Source organism: Amblyomma maculatum, chromosome 2, assembly GCF_055883805.1.
Source record: "Amblyomma maculatum isolate TAMU_Amacu chromosome 2, ASM5588380v1, whole genome shotgun sequence".
In the NCBI taxonomy this organism is placed as follows: domain Eukaryota; kingdom Metazoa; phylum Arthropoda; class Arachnida; order Ixodida; family Ixodidae; genus Amblyomma; species Amblyomma maculatum.
In genome coordinates, this window is record NC_139345.1 from 38,199,625 (window position 1) to 38,227,135 (window position 27,511).

The window sequence follows — 27,511 nt, forward strand, 5'->3', positions numbered from 1 at the left end:
CTGTGCTGTCACGACAAGAAAAGAAATGGCAAAGGAAAGCATACTATCTAAATGTGATGCGGTTCGCTTTCCTCCACTGCCCTCAAGCGATATTCTTAACATGAGCAAAGAAGATATATGCTGTGGATGTGCGCTTGTGCACGTTGATTCTAACAGTACGTCAGGATGACGTTGCTCCCCCCCCCCCCCCCCCTTTTTTTTTTTTTTTTCTCAGAACTAATGCTGAAGGTTTGCGCCCTCCTTCGACGAGTACTGGACAGTTTGTTGGGTTGTTCGATTATTTAAAAAGGTTGCAGAGTTCAGATCGATAACTGTCAACTATTGTTGCTAACTCATATTTATTTATTTATTTATTTATTTATTTAAGCATCATGTTATGTTAAGTTTACCTCAGAAATGCAAATGATTGCTGTGCCTTGTCAAATTATAGATCGAAATATTTTCTTCCTTACAGACCATAAGGATTTCATCAATATAATAACCAACATAATAAACGAGAGTTGAAACTCTTGTTTATTTTGTTCATTCTGGCGTTCCGTGCGGTCCAGGTCTGCACCCTGTTCTATATATGTTAACAGTCTTGTATAGGTATCCGCAGCTTCCATTATAAAATTCCCCAGTGGCTGTATAATTTACAAGAAATAAAATCCATCTCCGATCAGCTAATTCCGAATAACTTTCAATTGCAGTGTTTGCAAATTGGCATGATCAATGCGAAATCGCCAATAGATATCGAGAAAACTCTCGCGCCTATAGCGTCAGCAATTAAGTCAATGCATCTAGTTTAACATGACATCAAGACTACTGTAGTTAGATAAAGGAATGAATGCAAATAATAAAGTGAAATAAACACCACAACTAAAATGAACGAATCGCATAGCAAATAAATGCTCGTCAGCTTGAAATTCCAAAGTACCGCATTGGCAGGCGTTCAAGTTCATTAAAATCTAAAGCGTGCGAGGTGTAAGTCAGGCGGGCACTTGAATATGCGTGGTTGCGGTATCGAAGCAGCATACATCAAGCGAGAGTGATAAACTTGAAGAAAAAAAAAAATGCAATGCTTAAGCTCCGCTCTTTTTTTTTTTTTTTTTTTAATCAGTCTAGACTCTGCAATTCACCTTGCAACACGCTTTGCCGTGTTAACCTTGAAGTACTGACCGGAAGAAGAAACAAAAGCCGACTAATCTTTATTTGGTATTATTATTCCTCCCTCCCACGTTTTAACTTGGCATTAAAGCCAAAGATTGCCTCTTTAAAAATTCCACAAGGCCCTCTCGCCTTAGGCACTGCTTTTCATTTGCATATATCTCCTGTATTTGCACGTATAGATACATGTATGCAAATCTCTCTCGAAAGGTCTGTTTAGATTGCCCTATACCTTCTAATTCTCCATTTTTATCGCTCATGCAATTAAAATGTGATGATCTGTGCTATGTATTTTTCATTCTAATTATGAACACGTACTATTATACTATATACTTGCACTCCATGCCACATCTCACCATACTACCATATGTCGCCCTTCTATCATACTCTATACCGTACTAAAAGCACTTGTTTCGTGTCCAGACTGCTTTGCATTAGTTTTCATTTAATTCTTAGGCCTACCGCTATACTAGTGCACGGTGTCCAAAACGTGGTGCCCGTAATTGTTTTTCTTGAATGCCGTTCATTACAAATTTATGAAATTAACAAATATTACATTCGCACGCCTGGAGGAGATACATTACTTAGCAGTGTAATCTCAGTCAAAATGTGTGGCTTTGCGCACCCGATAAACAAGGGAATATGCGTGTATGCCTTTTATGCCTTTCTTTTTCCATCACGGCGCCAAAGTGGTTGGCAACGCTTGTGCTCGCTGGCAAACAAACGAAGCGATTGCCATATTTGTCCAGACTGAACTTCCTTATCCTCACTGCAGTGCGGACCTGGCACCATGGATACGATTTTCATCTTTGCACTCCTCGGATCCAGATTCGAGATGGGCGAGAGCTTCATTCGGATCGTGACGACATGGGCTGCACCAGAAACGGAAAAACTTGGTTCACCTTAGGAATATAGCACGATAGGGAAAAACGATCCCTATGGTCCCTTGGGGATCTCCCGAGTGATCCCCCGGGCGCACCCTACTGCAGTCATCGATGCACTTCCTTAATTCATAATAATAATTGGGTCACAGGAAGGGAAAGGCGCACACTTGTTTCTGAGGGCACCTGAACCGCGCCTAAGGGAAGGGAGGAAGGTGGGAGAGAAAGTAGAGAGAAAGAGGAGCCGTAGTGGAGGGCTACGGAATAATTCCGACCACATGGGGATCTTTAACGTGCGCTGACATCGCACAGGGAGCATGGAGGAATGTGGCTGATCGTTGCCCTGATGGGGCTTGGACAGGTGGGTCACCGCTGCTTGCGGCGCGGGCTGGCCTGCCACGGACTCTTTGTTGTGGGCCGTCATTGCGCCCGCCACCGCTTCGGAGGTGGACGGCGGCTGTTGTTGCGGCGCGTTTCTTTCTCTCCCTCTTCTTTTTCTTTCTTGTCTTTTTTCCCGACTTCGGCGACTGCGTTTCGATGGAGGCGAAACGAAAAGGCGTCCATGTGCTGTGCGATGTCAGCGCACGTTAAAGATCCCCAGGTGGTCGAAATTACTCCATAGCCCTCCACTACGGCTTCTCTTTCTCTCTTTCCACTTTCACTCCCACCTTCCTTCCTTCCCTTACGGCGCGGTTGAGGTGTCCACAGAAAACAAGTGAGCCAGTTACCGCGCCTTTCCCTTCCGATGAATCATTCAATAACCGTTCATTATCTTCTGTCTGCACGAGGCAGCGGAGGTGGCTCAGCTACCGAGCCAGTAGCAGACCCGTGCATTTTCTTTTCTTTCTTCCTACAGCCACAACAACAACAACAGCACTGGCATCACAAGCACACGGACGACGTTTCGCGTAAAATTGTAAATTGTAAATTGGTTCACAGGAAGGGAAAGGCGCAGTAACTGTCACACTTGCTCTGTGGACACCCGAACCGCGCCGTAAGGGAAGGGAGGAAGGTGGGAATGAAAGTGGAAAGAGAGAAAGAGGAGCCGTAGTGGAGGGCTAGGGAGTAATTTCGACCACCTGGGGATCTTTAACGTGCGCTGACATCGCACAGCACACGGACGCCACTTCTGGTTTGGTTTTTGGGGAAAAACAAGGCGCAATATCTGTCTCACTTCTCGATGGACACCTTCATTTTCAATTAACGACCACATATGGGGGTGCATGTGTCATCGGTTTGTATCCCTATCGCAAACTAGTCTCCAACTTGACCAGCCAAATTGGAAGCTACGACACCGCCTTGAACACTCCACAAAGAACACTTGCGTCACATTTTAATACGAAATACAATATATTTTTGGTGTTCGTTGCCATTTCTTGCGTACACATTTTGCGAACGCTAACTATACATCTCGTTATTCATGTAGCGCATGCAGTTGCACTTCGGAGTCTTTTAGCGAGACAGTTCTTCTTCGTCAACCTTTCTATACCTGCCTCTTCTAATTCAGCAGTGTGAAATTTGAACCTCCTGCACACATGTAGCGAATAATAGGTCGTAGATTATATTACTTTGATTGAGCGCTGTTCTGTCACTTTTCCCATTGAGGCCTGTTGGAGATATATTATTTCAAGCACATTTACACGGGGTTCTTCTACACCCTGATCACTCATTCCATCGGTTTCTGCAAGTATTTTCTGGAATACTTCCACGTGGGCTTCTTCTCACACCCAAGAGTCGCACAATGTCCGCGTGATTGACTGCTGACATTTCAGCTGAATCGCTTGACTTTCAGATCTGCGAAGACCACAAATGTAGGCCGCATTATATTCTGCACATTTATATGTATACCTAAAGGGTGGCATGAACACGGTTTATGCCGAGCTTTTTTTTTTTTTTTTTTTAAACCGGAATTGGAGTCTCAGTGGGCTGAAATTTATTAGATATTATTCTAGTCGATTAAGCGCGATAACGATAGGCATGCAAATTGCTCTAGGATTTTTTCAAGTGTTTGAAGCCGCTTTTGTTAATGCAGACTTTCTCGACTTCTGCAAAAATGGCTCTCGCGTGTCTCAATAAATTCCAAGTTAGAAAAAAAAAAAAAAAAAACTGCCGGCAGTGCGCCGACCTTATAAGTGGCGGACTGACAGTTCGATTAGCTTATCTTTTTCAGCGAGAACATCGATCGAGATTGTGCGAAACTCTGGAATGTTTACATGGAAGCCGAGAGAAATTATAAACAAAAAAAAAAGTGAGTTGCTTTCGTGTGAGTTTGGGCTTCAGTGAGCGAGGACTGTGCTACTGGAGGCATTAAAGCGTGGCCCAAAGGCAAGTAAGCAAAAAGCGTTTGTCGTTGCTTCATTACAGCGCTCGCATAGCGTCGGCGCCTGAATTCATTCCAGACAGCATGCGGAGGTGGTCTGCCCTGAACTAAACTGCGCAACATTGAGGGCCGTTAGTTCAGTGCGTCTGAAGACCACTCTCCTATATAGCTTGAGAAGAAGCTTTAGGGTGCTGCATTACTTCGCGCCCTTGCTGCGTGCTGTGCATTCCAATGGGAATTCATCTGAATGCACTTTCAGCAAGTGAAGGAGTAAGCGATTTCATAGGTATACATGCTGTCTAGGCTTAAATTAGGGAACAGACTTAATCACAAACGAGTCTCAAAACAGTCTCAAAGCCCCGCTTCTTCGTACTGATCGATATGTCCGCTGGACAGGTCCGACTAGTAGCAGTGGACTAATGTATCGGTTTGATATTTTTATGTGATTAGATCCGTTCAGTAATTCGATCCCTTATCTCATTTTGTAGAATAATTCTGGTCATTTAACCTTCCAGAATGAGAGAAAACAAATGGGTAGTTATCGGCGTTATCACCTTGACTAGACCCACTGCAGGGTGAAGGCCTTTCCTACATATCTGTTCAGTTTCTCGGTCGTACTCAGACTTTAACCGCCTTAGCATATGAGGCGACGGCTGTCATTAGAAGTTATTTAGCGAAAACAGAGGTTGTTGTTGTTGTGGCTGTAGGAAGAAGAAAAAGAAAATGCACGGGCCTGCTACTGGCTCCGTAGCTGAGCCACCTCCGCTGCCTCGTGCAGACAGGAGAGAAAATAGAGAAGAAAGAAAAGGATTGGTTGATTGAATGTCCTTTATTGAATGGGAAGGCTCATGGCCATGGATGGGGATAAAAGGGAGTAGACAGAATCTTCATTGTTCAGGTCGTCACTCGAATCACATAGCTTTAACCAGGCCACTAAGCGAGCCATACTTAGCAAATATCTGTGTGTTAGCATCAGTTTCTAGAAGGGAACGCTAGTTCAGACGGTAGGGTTTGATCTCGGAGCGTCCAGTAGAAAAAGCAGGGCAATCGCAGAGTAGATGAGATATGCCGCCGCGAGTTAGAGTCGTACAGTGGGGGCACGTAATCATTTTCTCTCTATACTGACGCCAGAGGGCCATAATATGTGGCGTGTAAGCCACATGGGCAATGAGCTTGTTCAAAAAGACTTCTTGGCTTCGGGTGAGGTGGGAATAGGGAGAGAAAGACGCGCGCCGCAACAACGGCCGTCGTCCACCACCGAAACGGTGGCGGGTGCAATGACGGCCTACAACAGATAAAAATTCTGTGGCAGGCCCTCGCCGCAAGCGGCGGTGATCTACCTGTCCCAGCCCCATCAGGGGAGTACCCATGTAGAAAACAGAGGAATGCACATAGACATGCGTAATGGTTCACGGCAGAACGCAGAGCTGAACCAAATATTTAACAGATTTCGCTGATACGAGCGCTTAACAGGTAAGCCTAGTTCTACTAATCCTTTTGATCCTCTCAACTAATTACCTATATTTACTGCGCTTCTTTGTTCAGACTTTCCGCTCCTCTCAATGTAGAGGTTTGGACCAAAGACATGCTCTGCCCAGTCGTGCAGCTTTCCCTCTACATCAGTGGCTTCTTCCCCACCAACCACTGATCCATGTCTTTCCGCATCACTTCGTATGCGCAGATGCACAGCAGGGGTCCTTCTGCCTTCCTCCGCATGGACGTGGATTCATCACCCAGCCCACTGTTCGATACTCGTCGTTCACCTGCGAGCAGCTCTGTTCACGCAGCGTTTGCAACAAGCACGCATAGCGTATAAGTGCGCACGCTGCGGTCGTCTGCAGGGGCATTATAAATAAGCGTCGGTGCGAGTATGATTCGAGTACAGACTCGTCGCTCAGCGGCGTTACAGCGGAACCTCATTAGCTGCGTAGCGGAGAACAGAGAGGGGGAAATAAAGGGAGGGGGATTAAACGCGCGCGTATACACGCCGGCAATTGTCTTCGGCCCGCATAAATCCTCGGCTTGCATACGTACGGTTCGGCGGTTGATTACGCCGACTCCCCATTAGGGAGCACGAAGAGCCGTCGCTAATTATTTGCTCCTCTTAAAGGCACGGGCTCGCCTCTCCGTTCATCGGCGCAGTTGTTATCCGTGCGTTGCACGTATACGATGTGTTGCTTAATACGCCGCGCGAGCGCGCGAGCGCCCTCGTTTTAATGAATGGTGGGTGACGATCGGACTCAAAAATGGGGACGTACTCAGTCGCGGCCTTGCCTTCTTATAGATTAGCTCCGACTTCAAGTGAGACGTGGTTGCATCTAAACTTCTACATCTTTGCGTTCGTTGCTGTTCCCGCGTTCTAATGCGACGTGCGGTATAGTGATTAGCACTCGTGAGGAATATTTAACAAAGTGGGGGTTCTTTGATTGAAAATGTGTCATGCGTGTCGTATCTTGCGAAAACTGTCTTCGTCGTCTTCGTTGCTGTTGCGACTAAATGAAGAGTGAAGAGGAGATTGCAGAGCGCGCACGCAAGCACACACACACACACACACACACACACACACACACACACACACACACACACACACACACACACACACACACACACACACACACACACACACACACACACACACACACACACGCACACGCACACGCACGCACACACACACACACACACACACACACACACACACACACACACACACGCACACACACACACGCACACACATTCCATTCTCAAGCATTTGGAATGGTTTTAAAGCGAAAGCTTTATTGGTCTAATTCCGCGAGTGTCGCTAGAGCCTGAACTGCGCATGCGCCGTCGCTATGGCGACCAGCTGCGCCGGGCTCCGTAGGTGCGCCGGCTGCCGCTTGGTTACAGTAAACTCTCTCTCTTGCGTCTCGGCGTCTCGCTACTGTGTAGCCAATGTCGAGGCGGCAGCCAACTACTTTAGTGACCGTCGGTCAGTGTTCATAGTAATAAAGGGCAAATAAAAATAAAAAATGCTGAGCACAGCCTAACGTCTCTATCGAACACTGCTTTCGCTTGTATACCCTGGCTAACAATGTTATGCCACCGCCAGTTTTGTTTTACCTGCTGGAAGCAGTGCTTTGCGCAGAAGTGCTGTAAACCTATGAAGATACTTTTCTTACATAAACTGGGATCCATTTTTTTTTTTCTGAACTAGTTCTAGTATGGTAGCATAATGATGGCGGTCTGCAACAAGCATACCTTTAATGTATTGCATTATGAAAGCGCCGTGTGCTGCGCGGGATCTTTCACCGCGCACTGTCATCTCCGAATCGTGGCGCTCCCTTCCACTGTGTTCGCACAGCGCTATGTGTCCGCGATGCTCTTACCGAAATTGTAGACAAGACTCTGTCCATCCACAGGGCATGTAGTGTAGTGACTATAGATATAACTACCTGCTATTTCATTAAAGTCGCAGATTTTGCGATAAGAGCACTGGTATGCGCATTGCTTAGGAAATCGATAAATCGGGAAATCGGGCAGTAAATCTGACCAAGTGATATGAGAGCAAAAACCTCTGGAATCGTCTTGACACGGCGGCGTACTGAGAGGATAATCGGAGATTTGCTCCTCCAGCGACACTGCTGCTGTCTTGGGTGTTGACATTTGGGCAAGACCTTCGTGCAATGCCTCTTGCGATGATGAGAGTCGCGATGCACCTGTGAATGTGACGCTGCGTTTAGAGCCTTCTGACAGCTTCCGTCAAAGGGCGGTGGAGTTCGTATGGTACATAAAGGAAGCCACCAGTAGTTGCAACAGCGACGATGTTATACTCGTTGCGAGAGAGAGTGTTGCGTCTTTCATCGATGAGTTTCGCACAACTGTGTGCCTGGAAGTGGGGCTGCCACTCGCTAGAAATGCCTGCGCCCACCAGATCTTGCATATACAGGCTTTTTAGGTGAGAGAGAGAGAGAGAGTACGTGCATAGCGAGAGAGAGAGAGAGAGAGAGTGTGTGTGTGTGCGCGTGCGTGCGTGCGTGCGCGCGCGCGCGTGTGTGTGTGTGTGTGTGTGTGTGTGTGTGTGTGTGTGTGTGTGTGTGTGTGTGTGTGTGTGTGTGTGTGTGTGTGTGTGTGTGTGTGTGTGTGTGTGTGTGTGTGTGTGTGTGTGTGTGTGTGTGTGTGTGTGTGTGTGTGTGTGCGCGCGCGCGTGTGTGTGCGTGTGTGTGTCGTCCAGTTGAACTGTTCCTGCGTCATTTCTCGCCTAAAACTAGCTTTTGTCTCGGCTTCACTGCCAACGTCCTGTTGACCGTCACGGGAGTGCATTCAAGCTTCTCTCTGTAGTACCCATCCGACTTAGTGCGTAGGTACCTGGGCACTATTCCGACGAGGGTGCTGATAAAACAAGAACATTAAAAAAAGACCCCCCCCCCCCCCTCCCTCATTTTGTTTTCTTGCCAATCTGCCTACAAAAACATCATGGTAGCCTCAATGATGCTTCTTGTATTATTTTCCCTCTATCAACTATCCTTCCTCCGCAAGCAACACATTTTCGGTATTGTTGAAAGCATCGCTGTGACATGTTCTGCAGGGTTCATTTCCGCCGTTCTTTTTGAGCTCCTTTATATTTTCTCTCCTTACTCTCTCAAAGTCTTCAGTGACGTCGCCCCTTGTATGCCTTACCGTCGATGGTGCGAAAAAAAAAAAAAGAAATGACGCCTCAAACAAACAAGGAGTGCGTTGTTATCGTGGCCTCGCGCGTAGCTGACTCGGGTGGAGAAACCGCAGCAGCGAAAAAATTCTGCCTCCTCTCGTTCCTCCTCTCAACTGGCGTTGCGCATTGGCTGCTCCCTTTGTTTTCGCCAACACGCTTGCCTTGGCCGTCCGTAGGCATCGTTTTCGGAAATGTTTCCCGCTTCCAGGCAGTCCGCGCAGACGAGCGGGGAGAGTCGTTGGCATACCGAGAGAGAGCGGAAAGGAGCGCGATATATATGCCCGCCGCCGCCGCCACCCTTGGAAACGTGTCGCAACATGTTTTGTGGGCACAATTTTGTAAACAGACATTTCTGCACCCCTGCACGCGACTTCGGAGCACGGAAATGTCGAAAATATCTATCACTGCTTCTTTGTTTTTCGCCCTCGTCCTTCTTTAAGTGTGTATATGAAAGGCTCTTGCTGGGCGAGAACACTGCAATGGTTGCTTCTTTAAAAACTGATTAGTCGCAGACTCTTGGCCGGGTGAGAACTTCGCGCATTTCTATCGTCGCTTCGCGTGCGCTCTTGTTCGCCGGTGTTCGTTCTCGAAGCCAATTCTTGTAACCTTTCTCCGTAGTCGCATTCTCGAAGCCTCTTGCTTTAGAGTGGCGAGTCTTTTTTAGTTGTTTGTTTGCTAGTCGTTGACTAATTGCCGCGAAGCGGATCTAGAAGCACGAAACCATATTCTCCCTTGAATGATGATAATAATAATAATAATAATAATAATAATAATAATAATAATAATAATAATAATAATAATAATAATAATAATAATAATAATAATAATAATAATAATAATAATTTACATTTTCTCCTATTACTGGGATGTACTAATGACAGAACGGGACAGCTCAAGCTAAAGAGGCGTTTAGGACTGTGCCTGACTACAGCGTAACCCGACAGCCATGGCTGGCAACGTGAATAAAAACATACAGCACATAAAAACCTCAATAAATTCGGGTCAAATGTTCTATCCCGACCGCGGCGGCTGCGTTTCGATGGAGGCGAAACGAAGAGGCGCCCGCGTGCTGTGCGATGTCAGCGCGCGTTGAAGATCCCCAGGTGGTCGAAATTACTCCGTAGTCCTCCACTACGACTCCCCTTTTTCTCTTTCCACTTTCACTCCCACCTTCCTTCCTTGCATTGCGGCGCGGTTCAGGTGTCCACAGCTACAAGTGCGACAGGTACTGCGCCTTTCCTTTCCTGTGAACCAATTATTATTATTATTAATTCGTATCAAATAAATTAATAGCCGGAAATTAACTCTTAAATATTTTGTTTCGTGTCCGTCTTTTCACAACATAGATAGGCAGATAATTAAAAACATTCGCGATAAATAAATTTCAAAAGGACCATCATAACCAGTTTAAAATCCGACAGTTTGACAATTTTGACGGAATAAAAAGACCGGGGTGATACATGTTCGTTGCAGGCATCGTGATAACTGCAGTTCGTAATTTCTCTCCGCCGTCACAGCCATGAAAGGCTGCACGTTTGGAAAAACTGAACAATAGCCGACATCTGTGCGACATCTGTGCGACGTCGCAGAGGAAATCTAATTAATTTGCTTACTGTCGTCTTACGGGCAGACCTATGCTATAGCTACTAAAAAATCACACCTTTTTTTTACCGTTTCTTCAGCAAAAGTGTCTTTCTCGATAGTGTAAGTACTAGTCATGTCCGAGCGTTTTCTGAGAAATCGACCCACTGAGCCCTACTTTGGGTACCGCGAGCACCTACAGAATATCCAGTTTGTTACCCTAAGCGACCATAGGTTAACCTCTCTTCGCATTACATCTCCTGCCCATGCCCATTTCTTCTGCGCCATTCATCAAGCTAAAGAACAGCTTTAGATGTCCATGGCTATGCAGTTGAATCTGATATTGTGTTTATTCTATATCTGGTTACATAATGGTTCGTGGTATGCTGCATATTTTAATCACGTAGTTTGTTCAATATTGTTCCCAGCGTGGATTTTTATCTGCGATGTAAGTGGTTTTGGATGCGTATCAATCTGATATTCCAGTCTTGTTCTATACCTGTTCTGTAATCACCCCCGTGTTAGAGGTGTGTTTCAGCGGCTTGTTATCAGTTTACGATAAATATGTGTATGTATAATAGGAAAGATCCGCTACCGGCAGTGATCCAATACTGTGGGAAGGCCGTCGCTAAAGGGGTGTAGGTGACATGTGTTATCGGAGTCATACTCCACCCCGCTCCGACGCAGCATTCCGGACCAAGCGAAATAAGGCTGGACCCATTTCAGGCTCGATTCAAGTTTCAGCCCTCTGACTCCAGATCTGCGATTCTAAATTATACCAACGGCTATATATCCCGCACCGCTGCTCGCATATCACGCTTCTGGCAGCCCCGGCACACCATGAGCCTCATTTGGACGCCAGCGCATGCCGGCCTCCCTGGCAACGAAGAGGTTAATTCCCTAGCCCGAGGTCTTGCATTCCGGGCTGGTGAAACGGAGCCCTCTCTACAGGCCGGGGAGCATCTTCTCTCTTTCCGTGATATTATCTCGTACTACAGGGACAAACGAAGGGAATATACACCCCCAACCCCCTCTCTCACCATAGCGCAGGCCGTACACTGGCGAAGCTTGCAGACTCGGACGGCTCCACACCCTACACTTCTACGTGCCCGATACCCAGACCAGTTTTCCTCATCATGCAGACTTTGCGGCAAACCAGGACACTTCCTACACATCCTTCTTACATGCCCCACGTTTCCTCATCCTCCATCACCGAACGTCGCAGAGTCCTACTGGGAGTCTCTCATGAACAGCGCTTCAAGTCAAGAACAACGGAAGATTATCTCCAGTGCTATGAGGAGGATTGCTCTTCAAGGACTTTCTTTTGCTTTATAAGGGTGTCTCCCACATAGTAAGGGAGTACTCAAGTGCCATGCAGGGGGCTTCGCCCCCACTGTTTGTTCAATGGCAATAAAATGTTTCTTCCACCACCTCTAGAAGACGTACAGGCGTTTTTTTTTTCTTTTTTCTTTTTTCTGAGAAGATACAGACTGAGTCTGAGTGCATGGGCAAACGAGCTATAGCTTATTAGGAGGAGCACCAGGCTCACATCTCGAGTCAATTTCCTTCTCCTGATTGAGATATCAGGTGACTTGCGTTTGTTGCCTAACTCGCGCCTCTCTCATTCTGTCCTTTAAATTTTCATTGCTGGATCCACCGCTGGGCCGCACCAAAGTGAGTAATGCGCTGCCTTGTGTGCTTCGATGTACCACGTTTCAGAAGGCGTGTTGTCGCCGACTCGAAAACCAAAGAGGAGAAGCTATAATCTCGTGATACTTGCGGCTGCTTACATGTTCGGGCGAAAGCACTTCAGCTCTTCCGGTTCTTATCTCTGTGACGCGTAATCTCCGTCTCAAAACAGCATCCGCTGATCGCGAGAGAAAGATAAACACATAAAAAGCAGTGTTGGAAGATTATCTTTCAATTATGTGGCATCAGCCTTCCCCTCTAGTTATTGCGGCGAGTTCTGTGCGGTGTTAACGGATATTGGGCTGGCAATGCTGGTCGCCCGTTAGAAAAGGCCTAGACCCGATCGCCTTCGCTAACTATTGTGCCCTACACGTGATTCGTGCGTCATTCTTTCTTACACTTCTGCATTTGCGTGTAGCAGCGAAATTATCCTTACAATGGCTGACTACTGTTTTTTCTGTTCCTTCGGATGCCGCGACATGAATCGGCTTCTCTGGCAACCTTCGACATTGTATGCCGCTTCGACGCGTTGGTTGCGTTTACTCCGACTTTCTAACCGTGCCTAGTCAAGCCTGTTGCCTACTCCTAGAATGATTGCCTCGATTGTGCACCTTTCGTGGTTTGATGGCAAAAATTGCTTTGTTTTGAAGACGAAATGCAATAACCTTACAAAATAGAATGATACCACTCGATGATCTTTTTTTTTTTTCTCAGACCTTCTCTTGGGTTGTTTTGATGCTGCTTCTCGTGGAGTTCGAGTCTACTGGTAGCTGTGCCTGGGCGGAATGAAAACGACTCAGATGTCACGTTGTCAGACTTCTCTTTCAATGTCTTCAGTTTAAGTTTGATATAGTTTACTGCTTCATGTATAAATGTCAGGAGGCAGGTTTGCTTACGCTTGAACGAGAATGACAGAAGATAGGATTAATGACAGTACAGTAGCCTCTGTGCACAGTCGTTCGTGTCTTTTTTATCCTATCGTCGTGACATAAGAGCATGCGTTTTTCTGAGTCACCAACCAACTGGGCTTTTTGCTAGCTGTTTCAGGAATACAGCGATCAATCAAGCCACTGCATATCTTGCAGGATCATTTTTGTGTTGATCTATTCAAGATGACTGTGTAGCATTTTCTCAATCAAGAGGATGTAACTAATTACTTCAGGGAACAAAAAAACAAAACAAAAAAAAAACATCCTTCGCTTTTCTGCGCTGTTTTTGCGGCATGTTGCGGTCTTGTATTGCTTCCAAGGCCACTTTAAGTATTTATTATTATTATTATTATTATTATTATTATTATTATTATTATTATTATTATTATTATTATTATTATTATTATTATTATTATTATTATTATTATTATTAATCAAAATTTTGAATCCGTACCTACCATTTGGCTTTGCTGGTACTCTTGAACCAGCGTCACAAAACTTCGGATATCCTCCTGAGACCCGGCTATGGGGATTTGTCCAATATATTGGACACTAAGTAATCAGACAGTACTCCTATGCCAAGGCATTCATCCTCATAAAACCCTGCAGTCCAATATATTGGACACCTGCTAGCGCCATCTATGCAACATAGATGAAAACGCATTGTTCAAATTCCCGTAAAACTTTTCAAAAGGGCGACATTCAGCGGCGCGGCGTTTGATGGCGCCTGTCGGCGAAGTAAGTCCTTTTTCTCGTATTTCTACCTGCTTTCAAAGCATATCTTTGATTTTATATTAAAGGTAATACAACAACGAATGTGCAGAATAAGAAATTTAAACTGTTCAAGCGCTTACTTTTATTCATGCGTCCTTTGATTTCGCGTGTCCACTGCGTTGGACGCTGGGACTCAACCCGGTCATTTTGACCGCGCTTTTGCCACGGCCTTGTTATGAATAGCAGACGAGTATTGTTGCTATTTAGCGGCTTGCGGACAAAATCGCCTCTATTTGTTGTGTAGCAGACCGGCCTCGCATGTCTGATGAGACAGCTGACGCAAGTTTATAATTTTATAATTTATAATTTTAATTAAAAATTAAAATTTAAAAATTATAGCATCATAAATTATAAATTTAAAATTTTATAATTTTGTAATATAAAACAATGTTCTTTTGCACCAAATGCCCGCTCTTCTTCTGCATTACAAAGGACAGAAGATGTTTTGAAATTGCCCACAGAAAGTAAAGAAGCAAGCTAGTTTTTTTTTTTTTTTGAGCAGACGAAGGCTCGCTTTTACGTTCTTTTTCACCATTTTACCTTAGAAGTTAATAAAAAAAATTGCACACGAGTTTGAGAGCATTATTTGCGCCATGTAAATACATATGCGTTTGGTGAAAAAAGAACGGGTAGAATCCCAGTGTCCAATATATTGGACATCGCACTGAGCCAATACTATCAGGGCTATTCAAAAAACGTTTAACACTTTTCACCTTCATAACCATACTGACTTATTCTGAAAGTTAAAGAAAAATCTGTGCACCCAATGCATTCCGGGTCTCAGGAGGATATAGCAAGCCGAACGAGGTGGGTATATCTCAGTCGAAGAAAAACAAAGGGAGGTTACGGGGTGTGAGAATGTCTCGCATAGGTTTGCGGCAGTGAGTTAGCTAGCGCCCTCTCTCCACGCGCGTTTGAAACGGAGCCGGAAGGGGCGCCGCTGCGCGGGCGGCGTGACAAGCTTGACGCCACCGCCTTCCGTAGATCGCAAGCAGACGTGCGGCGAGCGCAGCGAGCGTACTTCAGCGTTGACGCAGTGTAGAGCGGGCGGCGTTTCGCTAGCGTCGTGTTTTTGAGGCGTGTACCCAGCGATTGTTCTTTTGTCGTGTTGTTTCGCTTTCGGCTTCTTTTTTGACGGCGACAGTGTGACCTCAGTGTGTGCGAGACATCCTTCTTGTTGCTTGTTAGTGTCTGCCATCGTCCGCGACAGTGCGCGGACGTCGTTGGACGAAAAGAAACCGACCGTGAGAATCTCGCTCGCCGAGCTTCGTCCCAGCGGCGAGTTAGTGCCCGCGGATTGTCATCACCAAAGAGGATTGTACACGGCGGATCATCGGATGTGCATCTTGACGCGTATCTGAGTGCCTACAGAAAGAGAACACCATCTCCGCCGTCGGCAGTTTTTCGGCTGTTTTTCCTTTGCCGTGAACCTCGTCGTAGTCGTCGCCGTGGTGGCTCCCGTCCACCGCGCTTACGGATAATGGAATGGCGACCCGGTTACATCGCATGAGCTTTTCACCGGCAGGTATGTGTATTCCGTATCTGTTACCAGGTTACCGTGGCGGGGCCTGTGCGCCGGTCACCGCGGCACGCATTTGTCGGAGTGTGTATGTGTGCGCGCGCGTGCTTGTGTGGTTGGTACTTTCGCGTGTGGTTTCTTTTCGTTTTCCTCATCCATACTCCCCTCCCCCCTGCCTCCGCTTGTGCTCTCGCATGAGAGACGTTCGTTTCGCAACTTATTTTTTTTTTCTCTCTCTCTCTTCTCCCATACATGCCCCGGTCTGGATTTGTATTTTCATTTCTCTTGTGGCGTTTCCTGCGACATATACCTTGGTGGAAGCATTCCTGCGCGTCCGCGGTGGATGTGGCTTTATAATCCCTTTTTTTTTTTTTCTTGCTTTCTTTCCGCTTAACCCCTCACGTCGCATGGCATGTCCTGTCAGCTTGTTGCTACGAGCTAGTAACGCGGCCCTTCATCCGACCAGCTGGCATCGCTCTTTCCCTTTCTTACTGATTCTCTCGTAGTACGGACTGCCGGATGTCGGACGGTTTCGTAATGGCAACGTTTCTTCGGGGTGTTTTTGTGGAGGAGACACTGCCTGAAGGAGCGCGCTGTTGAAAACTTTGTACGCATCTTGTACGTCTGTTCACTGTCAGGGCTCATGCCCTGACAATGCCCTTTGCAGGTCTCGAGCTTTGTGATTTAGTTTTGATGTATTGCTTGTTTAGTTCCATTATTAGCGCTTCCTGTTCAGCGATCCGATCAGTGGTCGGAAGACAGCGCCCACCTTCGCTTTGCGAACAACTCATAAATGTCCTTGCGATGACCACCGTTTAAAGAAAACAGTCCGATTTGGCTTAGGCGTTTTCGTATTATTTGTAAACGCGTCAGTGGGCTTAAGTTGGCCGCAGTCTTTGTTCAACGCACCGTTTCGTTAGCCGCAGTGGTTTCATGGTCCAACCGTTTATTGCTGCGGCGGCGGCAGCACTTTTGCGAACCTGAAGCGCGACAACCGCGTCAGGTATAGAAATCAAATTTCTATTGTATTTTTACATCTTGTTAATGATGCGTTGCATATTACTGTGCATGGGTCATCACGTTGCATTGGCCTGAGACCGCTTAATGCTGTCTCGGCTTCAACAGCCGAACGGTTTCATTAACGTCAAAGTTCTGCATAGGACCCGCGAGACATGGACAAAGCGCCGATAGTGTCACTTCTTCATTCTTAACTTCAACTTTTGAGGTAGGCTGGCTTCAGCGTTGTATCAAAGCAACAAGTCTGTTTTTCATTCTTCATGTGGGCTGTGCGGAACAGTGACGTCATGACCATCGCTCGACGTTTAAACTGAAACGGGTGAGAGGGAAATTGTAAATGGTTTAGCGGTAGTAGGCGAATACCAAGTGATGGTGCGTGCGTAGCATTGTCTGACGGGTCATCACAAGGAACACGCAGTCAAGAATTATGTGTGATATATGCTCATTTAAGTTCAGATCTAAGGGTCGTAATTAACCAGGAGCCCTCAATTACTCTCTGCTTTAAAAACTTAAAAGCATATTAGGCTCGCACGAGATCAGTTCAGTAACCGATCTGGACGAAAACACTAATGTCACTTCCATGCTTGACATTTTTATATCGGCATGCACAAAACCATCGGCGTGATGCGAGACTGCATTCAAAATATGAAGTTGCTTGCACCGAAAATTCATGCTTCGTTAGGGTTTCTTCGTGCTCACTCTCGCTTACACTCTGTGACGCGGCCTTTTCAGCTCATCCGCTTAATTAGGCAGGCTGTCTGGCTCTATCTTCGAGGGATAGCACATCAGAGATGTGCTAACACCCGAGTTGATCGTGTCGAGACCTGGATGGCTAGCGCTGCCGGAACCGTTTATGGTCGTCGTCTCTTTCGTCTGGCGAGGCGTGCTATCTTTCGCGGACAGCGGCTAGTTGCTCATTTCCCACCACGGGCCGATAATGGAGTCTGCCATCGCGCCCTGGATGGCGGCGACGGTGGTGTTTTCCCGTCCGCTATCTCGGACAGCTGCGTAGCTGGTGCCCTTAGGTCCGGGTGTGGGGCACTTGGATTGATATGTTTCCCAGTTCCCGTCTGAAGACTATCGCGTAATTACTCTTTCAACACACCGCTTCCCGTTACACTTTCTTTTATTTCAGACTAGTTATAGTGTCGGGTCTCAAGCAAGTCAATCGGTTATTTTTGCAAAGCGAAACACTCGCTTGTATTGTTCTGCTGACATTTACAAAACCATCTACACGGCATCACGCTCCTTTGAAACTGTAACATCAAAACACCTAGATTTGGTAAATACATAGTCGATGAGGCTTTCAGTCAGAAATTTGTTCTGGGCGGTGCAAATGACAGTGACGATCTCTTCGCTGTATCGAAGGGCTCGCATGAAGTGTCTTGTTTGAAGCTGTGTTTGCTACACTCGTTGCTGTGGTGTAGAACTGGCGCAGATGTCAGGCAGCTCAGGGTCGACTATTTCCTACAATGGGCGCTGGGGTATGTTTGAAAAAAGAGAGAGGAGTGCGCGCTGTTGGGGTGATAGCGCAAGACGTAGGGGAAACGAAACTGAAATTTGGGCGAGACATATCATCAGCTTCCCTCTGAGAAAATAAAATAAAGGCGACACACGTAAAAGCGTAGTATGGACGAGAACCGAACACGACGCAGTGCTTGTCCCTGTGTCTTTGTTTTGAGGAATTGAACGATCTGCTTCAAACGCTGGAGAAAGAAAATGCGTTCTGGGTGCCGTTGTCGTTTTGGCTGGCGCTAGTTCGGCACAGTTTGCACTTGCACGTTGTTTGGAGGCGGCATCTAGGACGGTGTAAAGTCAGACCTGTTTTCTGGTGCGCGAACTAATTAATTTGGATGCATTCCAGCAGCGGCTGTCAATTAGCCGAAGTGAATTCCAGCCTCTCTGTTTTGAATGTATCCATCTATTAAAGCGATGCCTTGTCTTCGGCAGTGGGAATTCTCACTCGTACGAGGTCACGCACCTTCTCGAAATTTTGGAGACCTGGTAACCCATGTACTGTTTGGTGTATGTCTGCCCGGCTTGGACACTCGCGAACTTATTTCACCAGGCGTACAGCGTAGTCGCCCCCTTGAGGGCGTTCGAGCGATACTCAGCTGTGTTCTGGGTTCGCCTCCGTGCAAGAACTCTGCATGGTGACGCACCAGTTGTCGCACTAGAAGAGGTAGTCGACCAAGGAAGTCTGCAAATGTCGTTTTTCTAACATCTCCCTTTGTATTCACTCGTTGAGGGCCCGGTTGAATCTTAGTTCGACTGCTCCTTTCTCCGGGTAGTGTGCTTAGGGGCAACGATGTGTAACGCTCTTATATACAATAATTCCTCGAACGGATTTGCAACTTGAATTGCGGGGATCAATGTCTTGCCATTTCGCCTGGAAAACCCTCGCGGCTGAATTCTCCTTGCAGGAAATCGACAACAGTGTACACAGCGTGACTGTTGGTGCCCATTCGACCGCGAGATTCAGCCATGCTTTTATTTATCTTTCTGTCATTTTCATAAGTTACAAAGGCGCGAATGATGATTTAGCAGACTTATCAAGAGTATACGACAAACGTGACAGTCGCCTATACATCCTTCAACTTGTTTGTCCTTTCAGGGCCACCACTAGAGGTCACATACATTTGTTTAGTTCTTACAATGCCAATGTGGCTTCGTGGGCAAAGCTTACAAACGTAGCTTTCAGCTCATAGAGGACTGCAATATCTTTAAATTTGCAGTTCCCAGTATTTTTAATAATAAAGGGTACGAACCACCGGACGGAGAGACAGAACTGGTGCAGACCGCAGCTCAGGGTTGACAGTTTATTTCCAGCAGAAAGTGTGAGTTCGAGGGAAGCGAGAGAAGTGCCGTTGATGACAGATATCACATGACGTAAGGGAAACGAAATTGAAAATTGAAATTGAAGTACAGGAAACACTTAACTCGGTTGGCTTACACAAAAATGTGCTCCCAATTAGCGACATGAAGGATAGTAGGCTCGCACGAAAGAAGCAAAAAATATGACTGCTACAGATATCATATAACACCCCGCCGGCGTGGCGCAGTTGTTACGGCGCTCGACTATACTGTGCCCAAGGATGCAGGATGGAATCCCGGCCTCGGCGGCCGCGCTTCTCGATCGAGGCGGAAAGCAAAGCGCCCGTATACTGTACGATGTCAGTGCACGTTGCAGAACCCCCAGGTGGTCGAAATTTCCGGAGCCCTCCACTACGGCGTCTCTCATAGCCTGAGTCGCTTTGGAACGTTGAGCCTCGCAAATCAAACCAGATGTAATAAAACACATCGACTTGATCTGTCCTTGGGACTAATGCTTGAGCAGTGTATTGGCGGAACGAAGTTTGGTCGGTTTGGTTTAATACGCTCGGATGCGTAGTTGCCTTCTTGTGGTCAGATTTGGTGGTGGACAGGGATACTTTGACAGGCAGTGAGGAAAGCAAAAAAAAGTAGACAGAAAAAGTAGGAAGGTAGGCTTGAAAATCAATATGCAGAAGACTAAGGTAATGTTCAACAGCCTCGGGAAGGTTTGGTTTGGTTTGTGGGGTTTAACGTCTCAAAGCAACTCAGGCTATGAGAGACAGGAACAGCAGTTTACATTAGGTAACGAAATACTGGAAGTAGTAGGCGAATATGTCTACTTAGGACAGGTAGTAACCGCAGATTCGGACGAAAAGGAAATAACAAGAAGAATACGATTGGGATGGAGCGCATTTAGCAAGCACTCGCAGATTATGACTAGCAGCTTACCGGTATCGCTCAAGAGGAAAGTATACAACAGTTGCATCTTGCCTGTACTCACCTATGGGGCTGAAACGTGGAGGCTAACCAAGAGAGTTCTACTTGAGTTGAGGACAACCCGGAGGGCTATGGAACGAAAAATGGTAGGGGTAACATTAAGAGATAGAAAGCGTGCAGAGTGGGTCAGAGAAATAACTCAAGTTACCGACATTCTAGTGGAAATTAAGAAGAAGAAATGGACATGGGCAGGACATAGTTCGAAGAGAGGATAAGCGATGGTCGCTTAGGGTAACAAACTGGATTCCAAGGGAGGGAAAGCGTAGCAAGGGGCGGCAGAAAGTTAGGTGGGCAGTTCGCAGGGGTCAAGTGGATGCAGCTAGCATAGAGCCGGGTTAAGTGGAGAAATATGGGAGAGGCCTTCACCCTGCAGTGGGTATAATCAGGATGATGATGAGGGAAGCAACTTTATTGCGATTCCATTTGAGCGCCGAAGGTATAATTGGAGACTCGTCGGCGGCGTGTATTGCTTCTCTAACCTCGTGCACTGGTGTTTATTTCTTTCGTCCGTCTTACACAGTGAAGCCCGACAGCTGCTTCGCGAGCTGCGTCGGTTACCTGGAAGCGAAGGTTTATAACTCTTTTTTATTCTCTCCTATACCTCGGCTGAAACCTAATGCGTTCATCGATCATCGTGCGCGTGCGCGCTTTGAATGCGCGCGCTGTTTTCTGTCGACGTCTTAAGCGATGAGTGAACCCTGGTTCCGGGAAACCGGGGTCTCCTTTCGCGAAGAAAAGTGAAAAAAAGAAAAAGAAAACATAAAACAGCGTGACAGCGAGAGAAGTCGCAAGCGAGCCCACGTAAACCTATTTCGCATGGGTAAACTAAACTAGTGCACCGCTGTGGATGGAAGACCATAGAATGCGTAGCTGTACATACGACCCCATGATGCATTGTTGGAGCGAGACGGGGGCAATGGCTACCCGCATTTTCTCAATAATAACGGTCCCCGAGGTAGCGTGAGTTCGCGCGAACTTAAAGCAAACTTTCTTGCGATTTTCTGAAGCATTGCTTCGTTTTGGGGAAAGGGAAAAAGAGGGCGAAATAGGATGGGAGGTGCTGCGCTGCTCTTTTGCGAGTAGAATAGCAGTTTTGTGTTCTCTGCGCTAAGTTTCAGTGATAGCCTCCGTATATATGACGTCCGCTGGGGAAGTTGGAGCACGTTTCCACGACGTCAGGGAAGAGAGTGGCGGAGTCGCACTCCATTATGCGGGCCGCGCTCTTCCAGCGTGCGGCAGGAATAAGGCTTGCCGACCTTGACCTTTCTTAGATCTCAGATCTTATAGGATGGCCGTTCCCATTATGGCGTGCGCAGCGAAGGGAAGGTAACTCTGGAAGAAAAAAACAATATTTGTTTGTGAGATAGAGAGACCAGCAGCTGTAAAGAGTGTTGGCCTTTGCTGCATGACTCTATATTATAAATAAGTCTCGCTGTCGAAAGGGTGACACATATGTTAGTCTTCATTGTATTATTAAAGCCCAAACTAAGAAATGGTTGCTTCATGATCTTTATTTTTTCTTTGGACGGCAAGAGTGAATTTCTCGGAAAATGTTCGTAAATAATGAATTGTTGCCGAAAATAGCGAGTTAAAATATCCTTGCGTATTGCCACATTAATGTATACGTGTCTGTCGACATGAACGCTTTCAGCCGGTCTCTATGTTATTTTTCTTTCGTTGTGCAGTGTGGCAATGCGAGTTAACTGAATGGGTGAGAATTACTATGGAAAAGCCACTGCAACTGCGTTTCGGTGAAAATTTCATCTTGTAAAGGAAAATTTAAAAGAAAGCCAGCACATATATCTTATCCGCATATACTACAAAACGCAACCTTGTGGTAGTGCGAGGAAATGTGTTGCAAAGGTGGAGTCACATGCTTCACACGACTTTGTGTGTGTGTGTGTGTGTGTGTGGGGGGGGGGGGGGGGGGGGGTCAGCGGGAACCTATAAACAAAGGGCAATCGCAGCAGGCCAAAAAACATAAAAATTGCAGCTTTTCACTTCGTGTTGGCTCGTGAGCGCAAGCTATTTCTAGTGAGCTTATTGAACCCTGCATGCACGCTATAGGTCGTAAAACTTCAGCAGTATCGCTGAACGCATTAACCGCATTATGTGCTGCAGGAACGAATGGTCATGACTCCCCTCTACTTAGAGATGATAAATTGAAACACGTTCCTATAGCACTATTTTATTTGATTTCGATGTAGTCAATTGAATAATTGAATTGGGACTTAATATATATATGTACGTGCTTCGGATTTGGATCTGACTGTGCCACGTGACTGATATATATCGGCTACGTTTCTCCGAGTTCCGTCCCGGGCCCCACGCTACACCTACTATGTTTTATTTTCCGGTTAGCTCGATGTGTTGCAGGCAGCGTAGCGAACGCTTCAAAATGCCTGCAGTGTGCGCCGATAATGGCGCCTCTCTCTGCTTTCCATTGTAGCCTTCTGGCGGGTATTATCGCTTCAGCCTTCCATATATAGCTCGACTAAAAAGAAGACTGCGACTGTGCTTATCTCGTGACCGAGTCGCTCATGTGCACGGTCTCTCCGCGTGTCGTTCAGGTCTTGTGTAAGAGGTCATGTGATTTCGCGTCCGCTAGCGCTGTGCTGGCGTCGCTCAGTCGGGGTGTCGTCTGGGTGCCTCGATGCATTTACGGTTGATGAGCCTTTCTCTGCGTCTCCTTCAGTGACTTTTTTTTTTTCTTTTTTTGCGTTTGCTCTGATAACGTACCTGGTAGCCGAGGCCAGTGACGTCAGAGGCGATAGTCACCCCACGGTCTGCCTCGGGTTTATGCTCGTATCGCGTCGCTGGTCGGCGCATATAGGTCCTCCCTTATCGTGGCGGCCGGGCGAGGTTCCTCCCTTTGCTTGTATCGGTGGTTCCTTCACCCAGACACTTCCTCGGAAAGCAGCATCAGCGCAGTCCTGGCTGCCGACAGAGGGCGCGTATTGTCGCCGTGAACTACAGGGGCTTTACCGTGAACTAGGCAGCCTCGGGACTCCCTACCGTGAACTATGGATCGGCTCGACCGTGAACCTTGTGCGTATAGTGCCAGGCGGGGAGGTGAATCCTGGGGTGAGACGAAACTTACTGTCTGGTGGAGTGTGGTCACTTTAGGCTTAACCAGCTCATATTAAATTAATCTAACGCAGTTTAACACTACAAGAAGGATGACCGAAGTGCGTGAGCTTAGCAGCTCAGTCTGCGTGCATTTTTCTGCTTCTGAGCTGGGATTAACAGCAGCGAAATAATTTAACCGACTCATTGCATCGCACAGCCGGGAGACAGGAGTAGTGAATGTTTCGGGTTAAACAAAAAAATAAATTGATTTTTGCGGAAAGTGTACAAACGTAGTAAGTATATCCCACTTACATTCCACTTCTCAGTGGTCGTATTTGGCTACCTCCTTTCGATGCTGCTGGCATGTTTGATGACTGTATTAAGGACTCCCTATTTTTCTCTTTGCAATGATCTGAGCAGACTTATCCTGCTGTCCACTCCGTTACTTCTGTTGATGTTGGGTATTTGCTGATCGTGTACTGAATAGTGTTTGTCAGTGCAACAACATATGCATCCTTGCGTGTATATGTATGGTTGCATCAGGCGAGTAATCGCCGGTCGTCATTCTCACTATATGGTACGTGCATTCTTCTCAGTAGTGAGTCATTTTATGCGTCCCTCATGCTGTAACGCAACGAGGTCGCCAAATTTTCAGAATAAGCGGATTTAATACAGCCCTCGTCGATTAGCGGATAAAATTTTCTCGTCGATGCATATTTCCGTGCCCACATTGCCGAAGAATCTTGGATGTCTTTTTGTTGTTGTTGTTGTTGTTTGTTTGTTTGTTTGTTTGTTTGTTTGTTTGTTTGTTTGTTTGTTTGTTTGTTTCAGTGGCTGTTTGAGGATGACAGGACGATGAGTGGTGTTGCAGTGCATGCATGTAACACTGGTTCGCCTACTGTCGTCCCCCGTGTAACTCAAGATCACTAAAGCCGCTTTGTGTGCCCGCGTGGAGTCTATGGTAGCGTGTGTTACTCGGGATCCAGCAGTCCTGTTTTCCATGTTATTTACGCTTTCAACGAAATTAAATTATTTCGCACCTTTATTTACACGTCCAAATTGCGTGTGCGTAATGTTTCGACCTTTTAATCACAATTTACGTTTTTGTTTTTATTCGCGTTTGAATTCCGCCGCTCCACGTGTGACGTCAACCCTGTTCGACCGATCCGAATTTTCTCTACACGCCGCGGGGTTCTCCACTGAACGTGCCGTGCCGTTCATTATGCTACACCGCACAGCGATGGGGTCCGTCATTCCTGACTCGTGCGTGTGTACCTTTCGCCAGTCGACTAAACGGTCATTCATGCCTGCAACGAGTCGAGCTTGAATGACCGTGGACTGTTTTCTTTACTACTTTTTTTTTCACGTGTGCATTGAACGTCTTATCGAGTTTCGTCGTTTATATAGAAGGAGAAAGACAACCTTGACGGCGTCATACGCGCGGCATCGAAAGACGTCGTCATATTAGTAGCGTGATTATTACGCAATCGCGATGGCCGCTTTGGCGACTCCGAAGGGAGCGTCTGATTCTAGGGTTGCCTTGCAACGCGTGCGCATATTGATTCACTTTTGGGGCCAGCGTATATAGAGGAATAAAAACAAAGTAGACGAGTAAGACAGCCAGCGTGGGTATAAACGAGCTCGGCTTTCGAAATCAGTCGGTTGGCGCGTGGAACCAATTAAAGAAAAAAAAAAAAAAGCTGAGAAGGCTGGAAAGAAGGACCGAATGTGTGTACATCAAGTCCTGTGGTCGATTTTTCTGTTTCGGTAACATCCCTTCCCCGCAAAGCTTACATAAGCGATTCATTTCCTTTTTGTGTGTGCGTGTGCCAGAGGATCGACGCGCTGTTGTATGCATATACGCTCTAGCGCACGTTTTCGTTTCGTCTTTCCTGATTTCGTTCTTTCACTCCCGCCCTCGATGGTTGTGAAACGCTCGCAGGATGGTTTTTGTGCATGATGACTGTTCCCGCCCCCCTCCTTCGTTTTTACTGCGCGTGAAACATCGACTCGTTGTTCACATCTGTCTTCTTCCCTGGCTTTCTTCTTCTCTGGTCATTCGTCTCGTATTATTGTCGGCGTGCAGACTGCCTTCGATTCGGTTCCTTTATTAGGGTAATATTCTGCCGCTTCAGCGAAGTCAATTTGTGTGCCTTGTCCCGGGATTGAATTCCTTTGTTTTATCTTTCTATATTCGCTTTCTTTTTTTTTTTTTTTTCATCGACCCAGCAGATCATTTTCCCTTTGTCAACATGCTTGCAGGAAGGGGTTGCACACACGCTGTCTGCACTATATATCGGAGCTCGTTAGCCGTCGCTCTGTGAATTCAGTTATGCGCCAGCAGGACCTCTGTTGCTAACCCTAGCGAATGTCGTTTCAAGACATGATAAAATCAAGGTAACAAGCAGGGAGCGGAGCAACGACTTCGCTGTTATTTTTACGTGTGCACACGTGAAAATAACAACGAAGTCGCTGTTAAAACGTGAAAACAAGACCTCGATGCATGATGGGTCATTCATAAACTGCAAGCGAATTGCAGGTGCGCATTAATACGGAACGCACCCAGAAATCTCTGCAGAGAATAGATATTTGAGCAAGGTGATATAATGTGAATATATACGAGCGCGAAAGACACGGACGTGAAAGGAGACAAAATACCCACTCCCAGCTGAAGTTTATTGAAGCGAACAAGATATATATCAAGACAAGCCAAGCAACGCTACATTCGCACAACCACTGAAAAGCATTTGCACAATCATAATGGCAATGACAAGAATAACGTACTGATTTTCCCCCCGCCCAAATCGCGGCATACAAACGCGATGGACGGTTAGTTTGCAATGAATGAACAGTCAAAATGCGCGCTGGCTAAAAGATCCCTACAATGCGCAACCATATTAGAAACCCGGCCAGTTTGTAAATGTATTTCACGAGGCAGCACTCGTACATAAATACACCTTCCAGTTCTACCAACACCGCAGGATAACGGTATTCGATACAGCACATTTCACTTTGCAAGGCACTTGGACATTCTTATGTTTCTGTCAACACGTGTTCTTTTCGTGAGCCACGTTAGCACATGTATTCTTAACGATGTTAGATATTCTTGATAGCTTGTTAGGGGCCGAGGAAAACCACTCTCGGCACAACTGGTCTCAGTTTGACATCTCGCTAACCGGCCCCGGCCTGCTCTCGCAAATCTCCGAAAAAATGGTTTTAGCTTCTTCAGCAACTTCTCACGCGCTCTTGGTCGTTACAGGGTAGTCGGTGAGAACAGAGCTACTTATGGTTACCCTTCGGAACACTTTCATGGACAAAACACATAGATACGGTTGTAGCTATTCACTGCGCAAACTTTTTTTCTTGAGGCGCTCACTGAAGTCATCTCCGCCCAGTGTCCGCCTATTAGCTTAAAACTCTCTCATCCGTCCACTGTTAGAATATGCCGTAATTATATGGGACCCTTTCACCTTAACTAACATTCATAAACTTGAGCGCATGCAGCATAAGGTCGTTAGGTTTGTATTTAATTCATATGGCCGTGCGTCTGTCAGCGAGCTTATGAAGCGTACTGGATTACCTTCTGTGACCGAGCGCAATCGTATCGGCCGATTAAAGTTTCTTTTCCAGCTCGCAAAAGGTCATTATAATATTAACACTTCCAATTATATACTTACTCTTCAGGTTATAATACGAGACAAAGGCATGCACTAACAATAACCCCTGGTGAACGCGCGAAATAACTGTTTTAAATATTCTTTCTTTCCGAGGACAATTACGGAATGGAATAAACTTAATAGCGACACTGTAACTCAGAGTTCTTTACTAATGTTTGAAAAGTGCCTGCAAATTTTATGAATTTGAGTGCGTCTATTTGTTTGTATTTCTTTTTGGTTTTCCCACCCTGCTATGATCTGTACCAGATCGCAGTATCTATAAATAAATAAAAATAAAGACTAATCGTCGAGAGTGGCCTCCTTACACTCCTTAAAGGTAATGGCAGGTGCGTACAGTTTTTTCTCGCACAAGAGAGCTCGGGATGGCGGGAAAGAACGCGGTCGCACGTCTCCGCTTCTCTCCTCTTGCCAG

At 46.4% G+C, this 27,511-nt stretch overlaps 1 protein-coding gene across 4 annotated transcripts in view; it reads left to right on the forward strand.

Moving 5' to 3' along the window:
- LOC146198406 (histone deacetylase 4-like) overlaps positions 1–27,511 on the forward strand; it is a 334,009-nt gene that overhangs the window by 177,495 nt on the left and 129,003 nt on the right. For 2 of the 4 annotated variants that reach the window (XM_084593893.1, XM_084593898.1), the window contains exon 1: positions 14,994–15,532. The exons of the other annotated variants lie outside the window; for them this stretch is intronic. In XM_084593893.1, coding sequence (XP_084450019.1) covers positions 15,493–15,532 — 40 coding nt within the window. In that variant the 5' untranslated portion in view covers positions 14,994–15,492. Of the gene's footprint in view, positions 1–14,993; positions 15,533–27,511 lie in introns of those variants that run through there. 4 annotated transcript variants of the gene reach the window in all.